The 17,499-nt window shown below is 44.0% G+C and overlaps 1 protein-coding gene across 1 annotated transcript in view; it reads left to right on the top strand.

The window, feature by feature from the left end:
• EYA2 (EYA transcriptional coactivator and phosphatase 2) overlaps window positions 1–15,213 on the top strand; it is a 50,326-nt gene extending 35,113 nt beyond the window's left edge. The window contains exons 9-15 of the mRNA XM_041419262.1: window positions 1,670–1,759; window positions 7,382–7,440; window positions 8,230–8,390; window positions 9,387–9,501; window positions 10,111–10,232; window positions 11,032–11,132; window positions 14,622–15,213. Of these exons, the coding sequence (XP_041275196.1) occupies window positions 1,670–1,759; window positions 7,382–7,440; window positions 8,230–8,390; window positions 9,387–9,501; window positions 10,111–10,232; window positions 11,032–11,132; window positions 14,622–14,702 (729 nt within the window). The 3' untranslated portion in view covers window positions 14,703–15,213. The remainder of the gene's footprint in view (window positions 1–1,669; window positions 1,760–7,381; window positions 7,441–8,229; window positions 8,391–9,386; window positions 9,502–10,110; window positions 10,233–11,031; window positions 11,133–14,621) is intronic.
• The last annotated feature ends 2,286 nt before the right edge of the window (window positions 15,214–17,499 follow it).

A 17,499-nucleotide genomic window follows, 5' to 3' on the forward strand; every position in this document is an offset into this window, starting at 1 on the left:
ACAAAGGTTGATTGAAATGTGCTCACCCTCCCTGCATTGTGCTCTCTGTTAGAGCTCCTCAGTCAGTTCATTACTGTGCTGTCAATGACAGGATCCACAGAAATCTGCAGAAGATTAGAGCAGAGACTCGGTTTAACTGGGTGGGTTTCCTCTACTCTACTGAAGTCACACACCACGCTAAAGGCAAGGCAGATTTATACATCAGGATGAGATCCCTGACCTACTGAAGATGCATTAACAACGGAAAAGAAAATTCTGTTGTGGGAATGTGGGTTTTTCCAAGTTGTCTGCTGTTGTTCAGTTTGAACAGGCACAATGCTGTTGTGCTGTGACTGTTTATCAAATTAAATACAGATTATTTTTGCTTCTGTTTTTGAACTGTTTAATGAATAAGAAAATGCACTGCTGGTAACTTTGTTTGCATCAATGTGTTTCTGTGCTCTTGCTGTGGATTTAGGAACAAGGTGAATGTTTGGGGGCAGGAGGGGTGCTTGGCTTGCTGGCTTGGTGAGGCAGTGAAGTGACAGCCCTTTCACAGGCTCAGTGGTGTCTCAGCTGGGAAAAACATTAATTTTCTAGGATGAATTAACCAAACTCACTTGGGTAGCATCATCCTTATCCAGGGGAATTCACTAAAGGTTTTGTCACTGATGTTGGCAGGAGCAGGATCTGGGTGTGAGAAAGTTCACATGTACTTAGGAAGGTGCAGAAGATATTTTAGAGCTGCCAGCATGTGCATCTTCACATTCAGTCATTAAAAAACATGGTTTAAATATGCTACAGGCAGCCAGAGCTTCTGCACCATGTCCTTCCCTTTCAGGAGGCAGTTTGGGACCCTCCTGGGGAAGGGCTGAATCAGACCCACACGTGTTTGGGCTGGGAGCTGCTGGGACAGGAAGCAAATGGGCACAGTCAGGGGCATCGGGTGCATTGCCATTCCCAACACCAGCTGCAGTGACAGATGACCCTGTCCTGAATTTGTGCTGTGTCTTGTCTTTTTTTTTTTTTTTTTTTTTTTTTTTTTATTTTTTTGTTTTTGGGGGCTATTTGGGGTTTTGTAAGCAATGTTGTTATTTGTTGTAGCTGCCATTGGGGCTGCAGTTGGGGCTCTGCAAGGCTGCTGTCCTGAGCAGCAATAGTTGTGTTGGACAAGGATTTTATTGTGTTATAATTGGGTTTACATGACAAGATGGGGCTGTTTTAACTCTGCTGATGCTGGTAAATAAGTAGGCAGCTTCAGTGGGGAATGGAATTGCTGGTTTGAAGGACAAGTTAGGAAAGAATCAGCCTCTGCATGTCATGATGCTGGATAGCTACCCCCAAACTAGTCCCTAATGGTGCTATTGCAAATCAATTTTTGGTCTAACCTACTGAAGCAATTCTCACATAGTTTCAGGTGTTTAAAGGATGTTTATATCATCTGAAGTGTGTGGGCTGTTAGTGGTCAGGGTGAGTCATAGACGTCCTTCAAAGAACAGAATTTGTTTATCTAGGAGAGCAAAAGGATGGGAAAATCACGTTAATGTTAAAATACACTTGGGAAGTAAAATTACTTTAATAAATGTATCTTAAGAAATAGGAATGTGTAGATCCTGAGTTCAGTCTAAGCTATACCCCCCCCAAAAAAAAAATCAAAGTGAGTGGAAAAAACCTGATTTTCCCCTGACAGGACACCACAACGTCTGTGAGGATAGGTCTCATGATGGAAGAAATGATCTTCAACCTTGCAGACACACATCTGTTCTTCAATGACCTGGAGGTATGTGGCTGCTTATTTTATTTAACATCTCTCTGTGTAATCATTTGCATGTAGTCTAGAAACTTGGGGCAGTTTGGCCAAGAAACTTTTTATTTTTAACCCCAGAGAAGTGGACCTTAGTTGGCTTATTGGAAGCACTTCCATTCTGTTCAGGATTTTTTTTTCTAAATACTCAGTTAACAATGATGGCTTTTTGCAGATTTACTAAATGTAATAATGAGGATATTCCTACTGCTTCTCCTGAAATTTGCTATTTAATAATTTTATTCAGCTAAACTAGCATAGATCCTATGGGGCAGACAGCAATTAGCTATGAGCCAAAGCAGAGGTTTTGAAAATGTTGCTCTGTTCTTGAGGAAGGTTTTGCACAGACAGAGCAGGGGGTCTGCTCAAGCTCAGGAATACTGCAGGATGAAACTATGGGAGTTTCAGTGCAACAGACCAAGAGGAGGAATTTTTCCTGCTGATGACATGGTTAGACTTGATTATCTCTCATACAAAGCAAAAATCCTTTAGGGTGTGTGGTAAGGGGCAGGCAGAGTGGGGCTGGCAGAATGCTGAGGAGCAGCTTACAGCAGTGGTGGAAATGTGCTGGCATTTGCAGTCAGAGCACTCAGCCTGAAGGGATCAGGTACAGAGTGATGAGGTGGGGTTGGAGCTCTGGGCACCTTGGAATCAAAACACTGCTTGGAGGCATTTGGAGAATAAAAACCTGGCATCCCTGGGCAAACTAATATGGTCTTTTATTTTTTTTCCCTTCACTTGAAACAGGAAGAATTTGTTTCTGTGCCAGATGAAAGGAGAGAACTTTTTCTGTGCCTGAGGAGTTCAGTGGGAATTTCTGGTTCCTTCACTGCCTGACTGCACTGTGGTCCCCCCTGTCAGGGGAGGCACAGCCTTTCCTGCCACCTGGCTCTTGCAGTCTTGAGGTTTCACTTGCTGAGAATTTTTATTTCCTTTCAAAGACAAGCACCTGAACTGACAGATTTTTCCTCTTTCAACTTTTTTCATAGAGGGAGTTTGTGTTGAGGGCATGGAAAGTACAAAGTAAAATCTTTCTCTTAGGGGGAAAAAAAAAACCAAAACAAAACAGAGCTCCTCTTTGGGAACCCAGGGCACTATTTGAGTAGTGATAATATTTACCAGAAAACCATCACCATTTACCCATCAGATCTCAATATGTGGTGCAACAAAGCTCCATGTCCTGCATAGTGACCCTCCAAAACCCCTCTGCCTTTGTAGACTTTTGCAAGAATTGCCAGTTTTAAAATAAGTTTTCTCCTTTTTCACTTACTGCACTAAAATTTTAAATGAAGCAGCAAATTGTCTGGCCTTCATCAAATTGTGCACATTTGTCAGTCAGTAACAGCTCTGGGCACTGGTGGTTTGGTTTTAGCTGAGCTTTTTCAATGAAAAATTGATGGATGACAAAGAATTAAAGAAAAGCAAATGTGCCTTACAGAATTTTATTTTCCAAAAAAAGTCATGTCAGTTTGGAAGAATTTGCAGCAACAGAGTCATCCAGAGTTACCCACCCTACTCGTTCATTTAGGATGATAAATAAAAACCACCTTTATGTATTCACAGAGTGGTATTTAAGGATCATACATCACTGAGTACTGGACTTAAAAAAATGCAGTCTTAAAAAAAGACAGCCTTAAAAATGAAAAAAAAGAATTTGCAAAAACCAGCAAAGGAGTAGATTCAGTTGCAGACACACAAGCATTACCATATACATTAGCACCATCATGTGGTGCAATGCTGGCCTGTACCAGAAAAAAACAGCTGAAACTGCACAGGGCAGGAACCATTTCTGACCATCTCTTGTGCTGGGGCAGAGTGGGAGGTGCTGTAGCTGAGAGAGCAGGGCGAGAGTTTCCCATGTGAAACCACAGCAGGAGTTCTCTTAAACTCAGAAAATGTTTCTCTGGCACAAATTAAAGTTCAGCCATTCTGGGGAGTCCAGCAGACTGGACTAACCACAGCGTGGCTGGCCTCAGAACTGACGGTGGAATAAGAGGAAGGAGTGGAGAAAATGTCACCCATCCTGTCCAGAGAGGCAGGTTGGACAAGGAAGCCTTGCTTTAGCACAGGGGAATGATTTGTTCTGCTGGCTGCAGTTTGCAGTGCTGTGCAGAGGAGAAGGTGCTGCCAGGGTGCAAAGCCCTCCTGAAGCATTCCCAGGAAGTGCCTGATGAGGACAAAACATCTGTCCAGAGACACATCAAGGTTTGCACAGCCCTTGGTAGAATTTGTGTGATCCTCCTTAGTCTGGTAAGGATGTGATGTCACCTAGCAAAAAACTGGCTTCAAAATCTGAGGGTGGAGCCTGAACTGGAATGCAACCATTTTGCTGTCAAAAAAAAAAAAAAATCTGAAACTCTGATTAGCCAGGGCTTTATCTTTTCTTAGGATCTACCCAGAAGGGATTCAGGTAATTGTTTCCTGGATGCATTAGCTGAATGCATTTCGGCTGTACAGTTCCATTCAGATGGATCTATTCAGATCCATCCTGCTTCAGCCCATCCTCTCTCAGTGCTGCAGTGCAGCAGACAGGCCAGGGTCCAGCTGATTCACCCCAAACCTCAGGGTGGTTGTGTGGGAGGAGGCTGATACTGCTCCCCAGAGCAGGGGGGTGACTGCAGAAGTCTTAGACTCCTACTGAAAACTTTCAGTCTTTTTACAGAAAGGGTTTCTCTGTCAGCAAGTTAAGTCCTACAGGCAGATGAAATCCCCACGGTCTGCAAGTGTGAGCCATGCAAGGTGTTTCTCTGATCATGCTGCAGAATGTATCAGCAAATCAACCTGACAGGAGATATTCTCCCTCTCTGCTCCCCTTTCTAGGGGAATCGGGGAGAAAAGAACTTACCCAGGGTTAAAAATCACAGTGGAGTTAAAATACAAACTCTGGCCTTTCCAGGGTTGTGCTTTTTTTCCCAGATGCCTTTTGTTCACAGTACAATGCTGGCTAAAGAACAGCACCTTCCACCCCCAACCCCTCTGGAGATATTATTGTCTAGCTGTCTGGAAAACAGGTATTAAGGACAGGAGGATTGACAAGGGCATGAGGAACTAACAAACAGGGGGATTAGTGTGTTTACAAGTTGCTGCCTTTGGGAGCCATCCCTGGAGGTTTTGTGTTCTGGAAAGTGTTAACCCCTCCTAATAAGGGATACAAGCTCCACTGATCAGTGAATCCATGAGATGTTTAAAACTCTCCAGCACAGTCCTGATCCACAAATAGACTATGTGTGCCTTTGTAAGTTGTTTCTATGCCTGCACAAGACGTACTTTGGGAGTATTTGGGGGAATGTGAGGGATAACAAAAGGAGCTCTCAGGAGCCCTGTGTTTCACAAGGAGGCAGCAGAGGCTTTCTCCAGGCCAGCAGTGCCATTTAAAGCAGCTCAGGCTCCTCTAAATGTGGAGTACATTTAGTAAAGGTACAAGTACTCTTATTTAAGTAAAAGCAGATCAGTGCCCAGAGCTGCAAGGGCTGACTGAGGTCTCACACTCTTGCCTGAGGTCCAGGCTGTGTGTGCCACACACCATCCACCCCGAGATCCCAGACGGAAACCAGCAGGCCCGAAACCTGGGCCATGTCCCCATCACAGCCTTCCTGCCATTCCAGCAGCCTCCTCCTGTTCAGCAGCCGAGGTATCCGGGTTTGTTTGGTTCCCCTGTCACTGAGCTGTCAGGAAGTGCTGCAGGGGTGAGGATCAGGGTGCCAGCGGTGGTGGAAGGTGCAGGCCGTGGCTGCGGGAGCGCGAGGCGCAGCCGGCGCTATGAGGTAGCGTCTCAGCCAGTGTCAGGGTGTTTTATTAACTCAGAAATGCGATAGCTACTGTTGTCACACTGCAGTGTACAGAACAATCCATTCACAAACGAGAAAAACAGATCCCTGCACGAATGCCTTTCCCCTGACTTCATGCAGTCTTACAGCTGGAGTGGAGTGGGCTGACCCCAGCGTGGCTCCCAGCAGCTCCTGGGAGAGGGCCTGAAAAGGGCTGGGGCTGGAGGAGAGAGGTGAGAGGTGGAGCAGGCTGTTATGTACAGGAATATATACCCCAGTGATGGGTTGGTAAGAGGACTGATGAGATGAGAGCAAGGTGCAGTTGAGTGTCATTTTGAGAATTATCTAAAACACTGCAGAAAATCTCTATTACCATGGACAAGAATTTGTTGCAATAGGACGTGCAATGAATGACACACAGAGCTGAAACTTCTGAGGTGAAAAGAAGGAAGGTTATTTGTCAACTTCGATATATATAGAATTCTAAAAGTGGCTGTGAATTGGAGGATGAAATTGCTACTTCTTTAGCTACACTGGTCAAACTAACAGTCTATCAAATTTCTCTTCCTCTAGGAAAGAATGCAAAACAATCATTATTTACATGGAAAAGTGCATAAAAACTCTATTACAAAAATGTAAACATCAGAAAGCTTAGAAGAACAGAGTGACAACAACTATCTGTAATGTTTTGCTATTGACAACAAGTTTGGTTACTTGTTTGGGGATTTCTTTTTTCATTTTTTGAAAGGGACTAGTTTAAACTAATTAATCAAACTCATCATTGTGTAAGGAAAGTAAAGCAAATCCTGTGGTTTACAGAACACTGAAGTGGTGAAGAATTACTGTGCCTTGGTTAGATGCAGTTCTTCTGACTCCAGAGTCCTGTGGTACCAGGTGTCACAGCTTTTAAACTGTTGAAAAATCAACCAAAATTAAAGATAGTGTTCATCAGCTTGCAGGCTTTCTGTTCTGCTCTCACCTGTAAGGCTCATGGAGAAAGGAGAGTTACGGTGGTGGGGGAAAACTCTCAATTTTCCTCTTTCTAACCTTAATGCTGAGACTGGGAAAGAAACCAAAGGAATAACATTTCTCACATTTTTGAGGCAGGGCCTCCCCCATTCGAACAATGAAGGATTTTGGAAGATAAGATCTCGAGCACATACTTCATGCAGGCTGAGCTCCAAGTGTATATTCTGGTTAAATTTCCTGTGCACAGATCTCCTCATTATTGACACACATTATTCCTTAGCTCAGTCTGGGGCTGGGGCAGTGAAGGAGTGTTTGTTGCCTTCAGTGCTTCAGCCCAGCTTCCCTGCACATCAAAGGAAGCTCAGCCCCCTCAGAGCAAACTGGGAAAACACCAGCAGGGCAGGCAGGACAGGCGTCTCTGGAAATCTCCCTGGGACAGATCTTCTCCCCTGTAATTATGTGGGCATACACCTCCTGTCCAGAGCAGTATTCTCACAGGGGGAAAGGCTGCCAAGTCTCTGCCTTATCATGCATACAGAGTAGAAAAAAAGCTTTCCTGGCTAAATCACAAGCATCTCCATCTCTGTCTGCATGAGGAGTTCCTCTCACTCTGTTATTCAAGAGCTGTTGTGCCCTTAGATAACAGCAGATCTCACACACACTCTCTGTCTGTTCATATTTTGTGCAAGTGCTATGTGATACTTGTTGCTAACAATTAACTGGCTAGACTACAATGCTAGCAAATTGTAAGATTTTATCTCCTTGATATTACACTTAAAGTAATTTTGCATTATATTATTTCAAATTTTTTTCCCACAACATTTACTCACTATTGTATTTTTTTTTTTCATCTGCCTCCTAGGACTGTGACCAAATCCACATAGATGATGTATCATCAGATGACAATGGTCAAGATCTAAGGTATGGGGTCTCCCAAGCTGGAAACTGCAGGACAGGCAGTCCCCAGCCATTTGGAAGTAGCAGGGGGCTGGGCAGTGATTCTCAGACCTGTGCTGTCTCCCTCCTGGCTCCATTATTGAGCACACACAAGTACAGAGTCCCCTTTCTCACATTATTGTGCCTTCTCTCAGGACCTGACTATGCTGAGCTTTGAACCATTCTGGGAAATATATCTAAATTGGGTTGAGCTCCAGTCAGACCACACCAGTTTTATATATAATTTAACCAGACAATTGTCACAGCTGTTGCCAAAATGCTTCAAAACCAGACTGAAAGGTTTCCCACTGTTCAATCTGTAGTGAATGGGCTTACTAGTGAGGAGTTAGACTTTGCCATGCCAGATCCTTGTTGAAACTTGTACCCAAATTGCACCAAACGTTACCATTACCTGTGTAAGTTGGGTCATCGTGTTCATAGAAACTACTTCTGAACAATTCCATCTGCTTTTCCCAAAGTGTTGCCTGCAGAGCCATGGTAAAAGGAAAAGAATAAAATGTGCAGAACTCATATAGAGCTTTGCAATTTGTGGTTTTATGGATGATTATTGTGAGAAATTGATGCAGGAACAGAACATTTTCTTAGATCTGTGCTGGTAGTTGTGCTGAAGATGAACTTCAGTTCTGTACAGCGTGTCCTGTGTGTGTCTCTGCTGCCACTTGTCTCCACATTTCTTTTCAGCCCTTTCCCCTCCCTGCTGGCACTGTGCAGGCTGTAATTACACTGACCTCTCCCCTTCCCTCCCTTTCCCAGCACGTACAACTTCTCTGCAGATGGTTTCCACAGTTCCACTGCCAGTGCAAACCTGTGCCTGGGCTCGGGGGTCCACGGGGGAGTTGACTGGATGAGGAAATTGGCGTTCCGCTACCGCCGGGTCAAAGAGATGTACAACACCTACAAAAACAATGTGGGGGGTAAGTGCCACTGGCCAGGCCACCAGCAGGCCTTTCATCTTCCCAAAAACTGGAGAGCCTCTAGGGCCATCTCTGGAGGAGGTGTAGGGAGCCTCGTGATATGAGTGCTTCACGGTGAGCTGAGCAGGCGCCTCCGCAGTCACCCTGAAATGTGGATCTGTACAGGTTTGTGGGAGTCACACTAAAATACCTGCTTAGTGGTTTGAGAAAGACTCAATTCCCAGTGTGGGGTTTTGTTTTGTAATTTATTTGGCAGGAAAGCAACCTTCTCCAATTTTCCAGAAAGTTTAGCAAGCAGGCAAGCAGTTCAAAACTAAATATGCGGGGTTTTTTTCTACACAGCACGTCTGATTGCTGTCTGAAGGCTTTCTTGTGCTATAGCTGCTTGTTTTTAACTCCCCTAAAACAACACCACCAGAAATCAGGATTCCCCGGGTTCCTTCATCTCACCTAGTGCCAGACAGTTCTTCCAAGAGACTCTCAGCTTCCTTTTCAGTACATCAGTGCAGGTTTCCCTCTGACTAGGAAAAGAAAGAAGCAAAACTCAAAGCATCACCACAACTTGTTTATTGGTTGGAGGACAAGTCTACCCTGCATGCACTGGAAATGGAGCATGGCTTTTCAGGATAAACAAAACCATCCTGGCCTCAGGTGTCTCTCTGCCCAGGTCACTGCCCACTTCACACAGCTCTTCCATCTTCTTGGTCACTTCCCATGCAAGCTTTATGCTCACTCCAAGAAAGGTGTTCCAAGGAGGTCCTGCTGTGTGTGCTTGACTGAACCATTGCAGCAGAGGGGAAGGATGCTGAGCTGCAGCAGCAGAGGATTGTGCAGCAGCTGAGCCTCAGAGCTCAGGTGACGTGGCAGTGGCAAAGGGAGGCAGTGGCACCAGGGCCAAGAGAGGGGCAGTGGGAGAGCTCAGAGCACAGGCAGGTGCCCTTTGGCGTTGTGCATACAAAGCCATGCAATTCCCTTTCTGTATTTCCCTGCTTGCAGGTTTAATAGGAGCTCCTAAGAGGGAGACCTGGCTGCAGCTGAGAGCAGAGCTGGAGGCGCTGACTGATCTCTGGCTCACACACGCTCTGAAGGCGCTGAATTTGATACATTCCCGGTAAGAGCAGCTCCAAAAACTGCCTGTGGGTTTCATCCAGGAGCTCCTTTGCTTCCCTTGTTTTCCCCCTCTAAACAAATTGAGACACATTTACAGGACTTTGCTGGCCAAGCCTGTGGGAGGCCAGTCTGCACATGTTTGCCAGGCTGAATTATCAAGGGTTGGGGTGATCTTGGGATGGTGAACTGTGCAAAAGCAAAACAATCCTTGTCCTTGCCTTTCCTTGGCTCCCTCAGCCATGGCACCATTTTCACATGAGCAGGTTTACAAAAGAGGAGAGGAGGGAAGAGCCCTTCTGTCTCTGAACACATTCACTCACAGAACCCAGCATGGACATTACTACATTGTGTTTAAATCCCTCCCAAAGAGATCCTGGCAAGCTTGCAGTAAGGCTGCATCACTGCTGCTAGTTTGGTTGATGTTTTTTTCATTCTACTGAGCTGATCAAAAAGACATTTCTGGTACCCACATTATCTCCCTCTGGCTGCAAAATCTCCCATTGGCTCAGCAACTTCCAGTGGCAGGAAAGGTTTACTTCCTACCATCTTTCATCTTTCAGTCCAGGGTGAAGAAAAGAAACTTAGATTTCTAATAACTTCTGTTTCCTAGGCCCAACTGTGTGAATGTGTTGGTCACCACAACTCAGCTTATACCAGCTCTGGCTAAAGTGCTTCTCTATGGGCTGGGCACTGTCTTCCCCATTGAAAACATTTACAGTGCAACAAAAACAGGTAAGAGCAAACTGACTGAGGCCTCACATACAGCAGGCTGAAGTTTTGTCTCTAAGTCATGCAATGAATGAGCTTTATTTTTAGCTCCCTACTTACAGATGTCTAATTCACATCCTGACTCCCACACTTAACCTAGTACAGACTGCAGGGGAAAAAAAAGTCTAAAAAACACTTCTCAAGTGTCTCCAAGGGGAAGTGAGCCAGATATATAGAAATGTACCCACCCTGTGGAGCACTGACTGCTCGTGGGATGTCCAGCTGCACCCAGCTGGAAGGAAGGTCTGGTAGGACCTGTTACAAAAACACTCTTTGGATCCTCTTGCTCTTGCAGAGGGGTCAAGTGTGCTGAATGAGCTTTGTGAAGCTTTGTGAGTAATAAGTACTGGTAGGGTTCGCTTGGGGCTTCTTTGTGTTCCGTTCTTTCTGGTGTGTTTGAACCTCTGAGGATTGCATTTTCATGTTTTTACTGCAACCAGAATGAACAGGAGAGGTTTCTGGAAACTGAATGCCACGAGTGTCACATGAGTCTGCCTGCTGGTGGCCTAAGCAGGGCATCACAGCCACAAAGCTCAGAAAACTGGCAGCACTTGCAAGCCCTTGGCTGGCAAACAAGTGCTAGTAACTGGCATGAGATGGAGAGGATCTGCCTCAGAAGAAGATCCAGTTTGAAAAGAAAGCAAAGAATGTTGCAGCCATTCAGTTCAGTTAGGGGATAACTCCAGGTCCCATGCCTGAATATTAGCTCTGCCTGTGGTGTGTGTCCAGATAAAAAAAATGCATCTTCTCTTGTGTTGTTCAGGGAAAGAGAGCTGTTTTGAAAGAATAATGCAGAGGTTTGGAAGGAAGGCCGTGTACATTGTAATAGGAGATGGAGTTGAAGAGGAACAGGGAGCAAAAAAGGTACAGTTTGTGGATGCCATGCTGGATTCTTCCAAGTTTTGATTGCAATGACCCTTTCTTTATTTAAGAATATAATGAAGCACCCTCCATTGGAAGCAGCTTACAGTTGGTCTCATTTCTTAATATGTAAAATACTCAACAATCACCTTGTCAGAAATTCCATACTCTAAATTCCCCCCACTTTGGCAGCTGGTACAATATTTCACATAGTTGCTGTGTCACATGTTCCAGGAATCATTCTTGCTTAATAAAGATGGCTGTAAAGACATGAAAAGGGAAATTCCAGTGTGTGACTTCAGATGAGCAGGCAGAGTGAGTTTTTGATCTACACATGCTGATTTGTAAATTCCAACTTGTTGGAATTAGTTTTGAATTACTTACTAGAATATGCCTACATCCATACCTGTGTTTGTATTTATGACTCATTGAGATCATGAGTGTAACTTCATTATAGCAAATACCAAAGGGCTTGTACAGAGTTGCTGCCTTCATCAACAACTTCTGGATCAATGTGATTAATTTCACAAACAAAATGAAATTAGAAAATTGTACTGAATACAAAATCATAAACTGCAAAAGCAGTGTGATCATGAATAATGAGAATTGGAACAGCCAAAGTTTTCATTTCCTGAACTTTAGAACAGAAACATGCCTGGAACTTCCATTTATTTGGCTATACAGGGCCAGGAATACAATTTGTTAATGGCAAACAATATTTGCAAGATGTTTTTGTGCATCCTGGGTCCTGCGCTCCTGAGGTGACTGGAGAAATGTGAAGGAGCTGCCTTTGCTCCAGGAGCGTTGCACATGAGTTGAGATGCAGGAGCTGGCTGAATGAGCTCCATCTTCCAACTTTAACTTTTAACAGATACACGAATGACTGGTGTAGCTCAGGTGATATTGAAAATATTATATCACAGGGGCTCAGCTACACAGCTGAACCTTGTGCTGGGGGACCTGGTATCTCATTCTCACTGAAGATACTGCAAAGACTTTCCAAGCAAATTTGAGCTCTTTGGTTGCACAGTAACAAAGGGATCCCCAAGAATAAGGTGGGAGGCACATGTTCTATCCCCGGAACTGTATCTCAGATTATCTTCAAAGCAGCAGAAACCCAGTTTTTTATAGTGTATTTTTCCTGGCCAGTGGAAGCAACAATATCTGCACCCACCTTGGAAAACTACCTAAGCCTGCAGATGGTTTTGTAGCTCAGGAAGGGTTAAGGAGCTGTCAGGAAGAGCCCAAATGCATGACTGGGGCTGAAGTGACAATGGCCTGCTGCTCGTGGCAGCTCAGTGGCACACTTCAAAGGCAGTGGGTCAGTGAACAGAAGTGCATCAAAGGCTGCAGGGGCTCCCAGCCTGCCTGGGGAGGTGGGGAGGTTCAGCAGTCTCCTCTGCTGGGATTTCAAGGGCCTCCTGTCTCCTGGCCCAAGCAGCTCAGCCATTAGTAGAGCACATTCTTTGCTGGGCTGTTGCCTCCTTTGATTGATGACAATCGTTAATCAAACCTTCTACACACCTGAGCTTTATACAGAAAAAACAAAAAAGGGAGGGGACAGGCAGAGAGGCTTTTGCTGTTCTGCTGACAGCACTGATAACATCTCCAGTTTTGTGGGTCATTTTTCTTCACCTATCTGATGAGTGATAAATCTGTAACTGCTGAACAACAGGAGTGGCTGGGAGGCCAAGTTTTCTTCTGGTTTAAGAAAGAAAAACAGATAATTTAATGGAAGGGGTTTAATACAAACTGGGAGAGGGGGAAGGAAATAACTTTTCCCCTTAAAGTGAAATTGCAGAGCAGTGGATTTCAGTCTCTTCAGCTGTCTTGGTTTGCTTGCTGTCTCTACACACACTGATAAACAGCTCAAAGAAAACATTTATTTACTGGTAGGCAACAGGCAACATTTAATTGTCTTTAATGGTTATAGGAGTGTAAATAGACTCTCTGTAATATAAACATCTGGAACCACTGGCGTTTTTGCTACACAGGTACAGTTGGAAAAGGAACACCTCCCTTCATCAGGATCTGTCTGGGAATTGCATGTTCTCTGAAGCTTTGTTGAAGCTGTTTATGCAGGAACAGCGTGGCTACAGGAGAATTCCTGCAGTGATAAAAGACTCTTAGCAGTGTTCTGCCCATGCTGGAAGGGACTAAGTGTTGTCAGTTTAGGCTTTCTGCACATTTATTACTACGTATGTACCAGTGACTGTGCAGAAACTGACATTTTGGGAGAAGGCAAAGAAAATCAGAGTCCCAAATGTTACAAATCCCAGTGCATAAGGGAGCTGTGTCTTTGATTTTACTGCTTTAATAGCTTTGGAGAAGAAACAAATCCAGTGCAAACTCCAGGCTCAACAGAACACACCAAAAAAATTGTATTTAACATCTAAGAACATGTTCTAATTATGTTGAGGTTTTCTTCATGCAAGCAGCCACAGGGATCACAGCTTTTGCTAGGAACTCTGCTGTTAAGGGCCCTCTCAGGGCACTCTGGTGACAGGTAACATTCCAGCTCCCTGATGAAATGGAACTGCACTTGTTTCTCAGCAATTAAAAAGTTGACACTTTGTCCTCTTTCAGATGCAAGTCTTGTTTTCCTACAGTATATTCACAACTTTTAGGAGAATGATCCGGATATTATAAAGAAGATAGAGAAGGTCACAGGTAGCTGACCTTCCAGATTTTGTCCAGATGCTCAGATTTCAAGAACAGGCTGGTTAAAATTTGGATGTGTGTGTACAGGACTTCAGATTTATCACAACAAATACAAATTCAAAAACGGGGAGGCAGAGGAGTAATTTAAGATACTCTCCCATAAATGAGAGTTAGGAAAGTTTTTTGGGGACAGGCTGTTTCATAACCCTATTGCACTTTCCCCTGAGGCAACAGTGTTGTGTTAAATGAATAATTGATCTGAACAATGATACCAGTTCCTGCATTTACAGAAAGTGCAGTATGACCTACTGCTCCAGTTAATTGGGAAAGGGAATTGTTAGAAAGCATTTTGATTGTGTGGCATTTTATCCCTTTATTTACATTTTCATAAATTTTAATAACTTCCTTTTCCGATATATGGATTTAATTTACTTGTCTGTGAATCACTGACAACAGCTTCCACTGCCGATGTTCGCTTAAAACTGTTTCTAGTAATACTGCAGTTCTAGAAACATTCCTAATTAATTTGTGGGGGGAAAAAATAGGAACAAAGTTTAGTATGCAGCCCACATCCTCCATCACCTGTGAAGCAGGATACTCCTAAATTGTGGAGGATGTGTCTTCCTGTCTGCACAGGAGAGAGATCAGCAGAGACGCTTCCACTTTGTCCCTTCCTCCCTCCCTCAGCCTCCTTGCCTCTGGCACTGTGACAACCTGTGGTAGCCAAGTACAAAACTCTGTTCCTGAGGTGTACAAGCTAAGAAAGTTGTTTTGATCTCAGTATTATACAAAAACAGAAAAAAAAATTGCACTCTTTTGGTTTCACTCTAGCACAACATGCCCTTCTGGAGAATCTCATGTCACGCTGACCTGGAAGCTCTTCGGCACGCCTTGGAACTTGAATATTTGTAGCAGACCCCAACATCTTAGCACTGGGAGGGCTTCACTCAGACTCTTACATCGGTTCCAGCTATTCCTCAATGTTTTCTTAGTAAAAAAAAAATCCCACAGCAACTGCAGTTTTTCTTTTTTTTGAAGGAGAACCCTTTCAGTGGAAGCCTTTAAGAACTTGCAGCCAAAGAATATTGTCTCAAGTCCTCCTTCCTTTGGACAGAGGAAAATCCTCCTGATCAGTCGCTGGGATGCTGCAGTTGCTGGCTGAGGTGGAGGCACAGAGCTCTAATGGCCTTTTGCCATCAACAAGGCAAATGCTACAAGTCTGGGTCTCCCTGTCAGCATTCTTGGTTTTGAAAGGGGAAGAGGACACAGCAAGGAGTCTGCACATCATCCATCACACTACACAGAACCTTCTGAAAATAGGAGTGAAACTGTTGATTTTTTTTTTGTTTTGTTGCCTTTTTTTTTTTTTTTTTTTTTTTGTATTTTTTTAAAACATGAACTAATCTCATTACTCTGGTATTAAGCTCTGTACCTGTTTTTCACCTGGCTTTTGGGGGTTGGGGGAGGGGTGGGGAAAGTCTTACTGTTCTAAATTAATATTTCATTTCTCCAGAACAAACTCTGGGGAGAATCATATTGTGTACATGAGTAGAAAGGACACATGGTACTGCTGGTAAGAACTGTGGCTGTGGTTTTGAACATTACCAAGAGGGTACAAGGACTGTGCCTGTGTCTACACGGTGCCTTATGCTGCCGTCTTGGGGCTGAGGATGGGGGAAAGTACCTTGTGATGAGTGAAAGGCATTAAATAAAAACATGTTTACATTTTGGGGGACTGGAGTACCTGCCTTCTCTCCCAGCACTCTTGGATCTGAAGGTAGCAGGTGGAATGTGTGCTCCCTGTTTCAAGGCTGGCCTGGTAATCTTGCTGTCAAAATATTTGAATTCTCTGGGCCTGGATAGATCTCTTAGTTTGAAAATGGCTGATTGTTCCTTGCTGTGGCACCAGGTAAGGTTAGAAGGATCAAAGCCTCTCTGGCAGGAGGGGTTAGAGATGCAGCAAATGCTACAGCCCTCACCTCTCAAAAGGTTACACAAGTGCTACACAAACCTGAGGCATACTCCTAAGCTCTAAAAACATTTAGGGAAAACAGTGCTGGACCTGAGAGGGGAATTTCTACCAAGCTAAAGCAGAAGATCTGATCTTAAATTAATCCAAGGCAGCAACCCCACAGCAGCTGTGACACGTCAGCATGACCAAAGCCAGCCTTTCAGTACACACTGGGGGGGCATTTGCAAAGAGCTGCTCTCTGGGCTTAGCACAACTCCATGCAAAATGTCACTTTTCTAGCACAGCCATTGCAGGGCTCAGTGCTTGCTGAGCAGAACTTTTTCCTCAAGGTTTCCCTGCTGTAAGAATGGTTTCCTTCACTTGTGATGTAACTTCCTATTTGTGACAAAGTCAGTGGAGAATTGACTAATGCTTGCATAACTTTTGAAAGAGGAATAAATGCCAGGGTTTGCAGATGCCCAGAGAAGCACAACTTCAGCTTTTAAGACCCCATCCATCAGTTAATTGATCTACCTTGAAATTCCAAATTTAACACCTGACTTAATTGAGTTAATTGCCTGAGCACTGATTCTGGGTTTTTTCTTAAAGATTCTTGGAAGATTTTGCTTTCAGAATATATTTAAAGGTTTGAAGGCTCTTGGTTTTGTTGCTGACATTCTTAGCAGAGCTTTGGGTGGGACACACCAAGGGTCAGGAACACATCTGTCACACAGGTGTCACTACTTCCAGTCACCATGCCACATTCATCTCTCAGTGCAGCAAGAGTATCAGGATTTACTGTTCCAGGCAATTTATCATGGACAGAAGAGAGGATCTACAGCAGGTTTGTACTTAGGAACATCCAAAAGGCCTGGGAACATGCACAGACACATGTACAGGTCTTGCTCAGCTCCTTCACCTGTAGTTTTATGTAGTTCTACATTTTCTACATACTGTACTAGGATTTGGTCACCTGTTATTTTAGAGGAAGGAAGAAAATATCTCTTCTGTAGAAAAAACCAATGCTCATTAATAAAAAAAAAAAAAACCTCCACAGGCTGGAACAGGTGTCAGAAAGCAGTGGGGTTTCCTACTACAACTTGTACATCACTTTCTTTTTCCTCTAACACAAGGCCTTGTTTCAGCATCCAAGTTCCATGGGGAAGGCCAAACCTCACTTCAGGCTTTCAAGTTTTGTGCTTTTCTGTAAACAATAGCACTGGGAACATGAACTGTGGTTGCTTTACAAATGCCCAGAACAAGGTAACTGCAGGAGAAAGAACTTCAGACAGTATTCATAGATTTTACAATGCTTCATAAGCTCCCCGTTTCTTTTAACTTGTAATGAAGACACACACAGAGAAGTCTTGCCCAATTCGTGCTCTCTTGAGGGGCTGCAGTTGCACTCAGAGGCCTCATTTCTACCCACAAGTACACCTAACACTGACATATATCTGTCCAACCCCAATCCAACCACTGAATAAATGGTACACAACATCAAATTGGACAGGCCTGGATCCAAAGGTCCCACACTTCTGAGACAGAAGATGCCAACATAGGTGAAATTACCTGGGATCTGGAGACCGTGCAGAAATGAACATTCCTCCAGACTGAACCAAAACTGGAAATCCAGGACCACAGAACATTTTTCTAAAACAGTTTAATAAAAAAATTGTGATGTTTCCTGAAAAACTGGAGAAACCCAAAGCATATCGTGTGTGTCACCTGTCTTAGTCACAAAGAAACACAATTGTCAAA

The sequence above is a fragment of the Onychostruthus taczanowskii genome, unplaced genomic scaffold, assembly GCF_017590055.1.
Source record: "Onychostruthus taczanowskii isolate IOZ18803 unplaced genomic scaffold, ASM1759005v1 scaffold60, whole genome shotgun sequence".
NCBI classification, from domain to species: Eukaryota; Metazoa; Chordata; class Aves; order Passeriformes; family Passeridae; genus Onychostruthus; species Onychostruthus taczanowskii.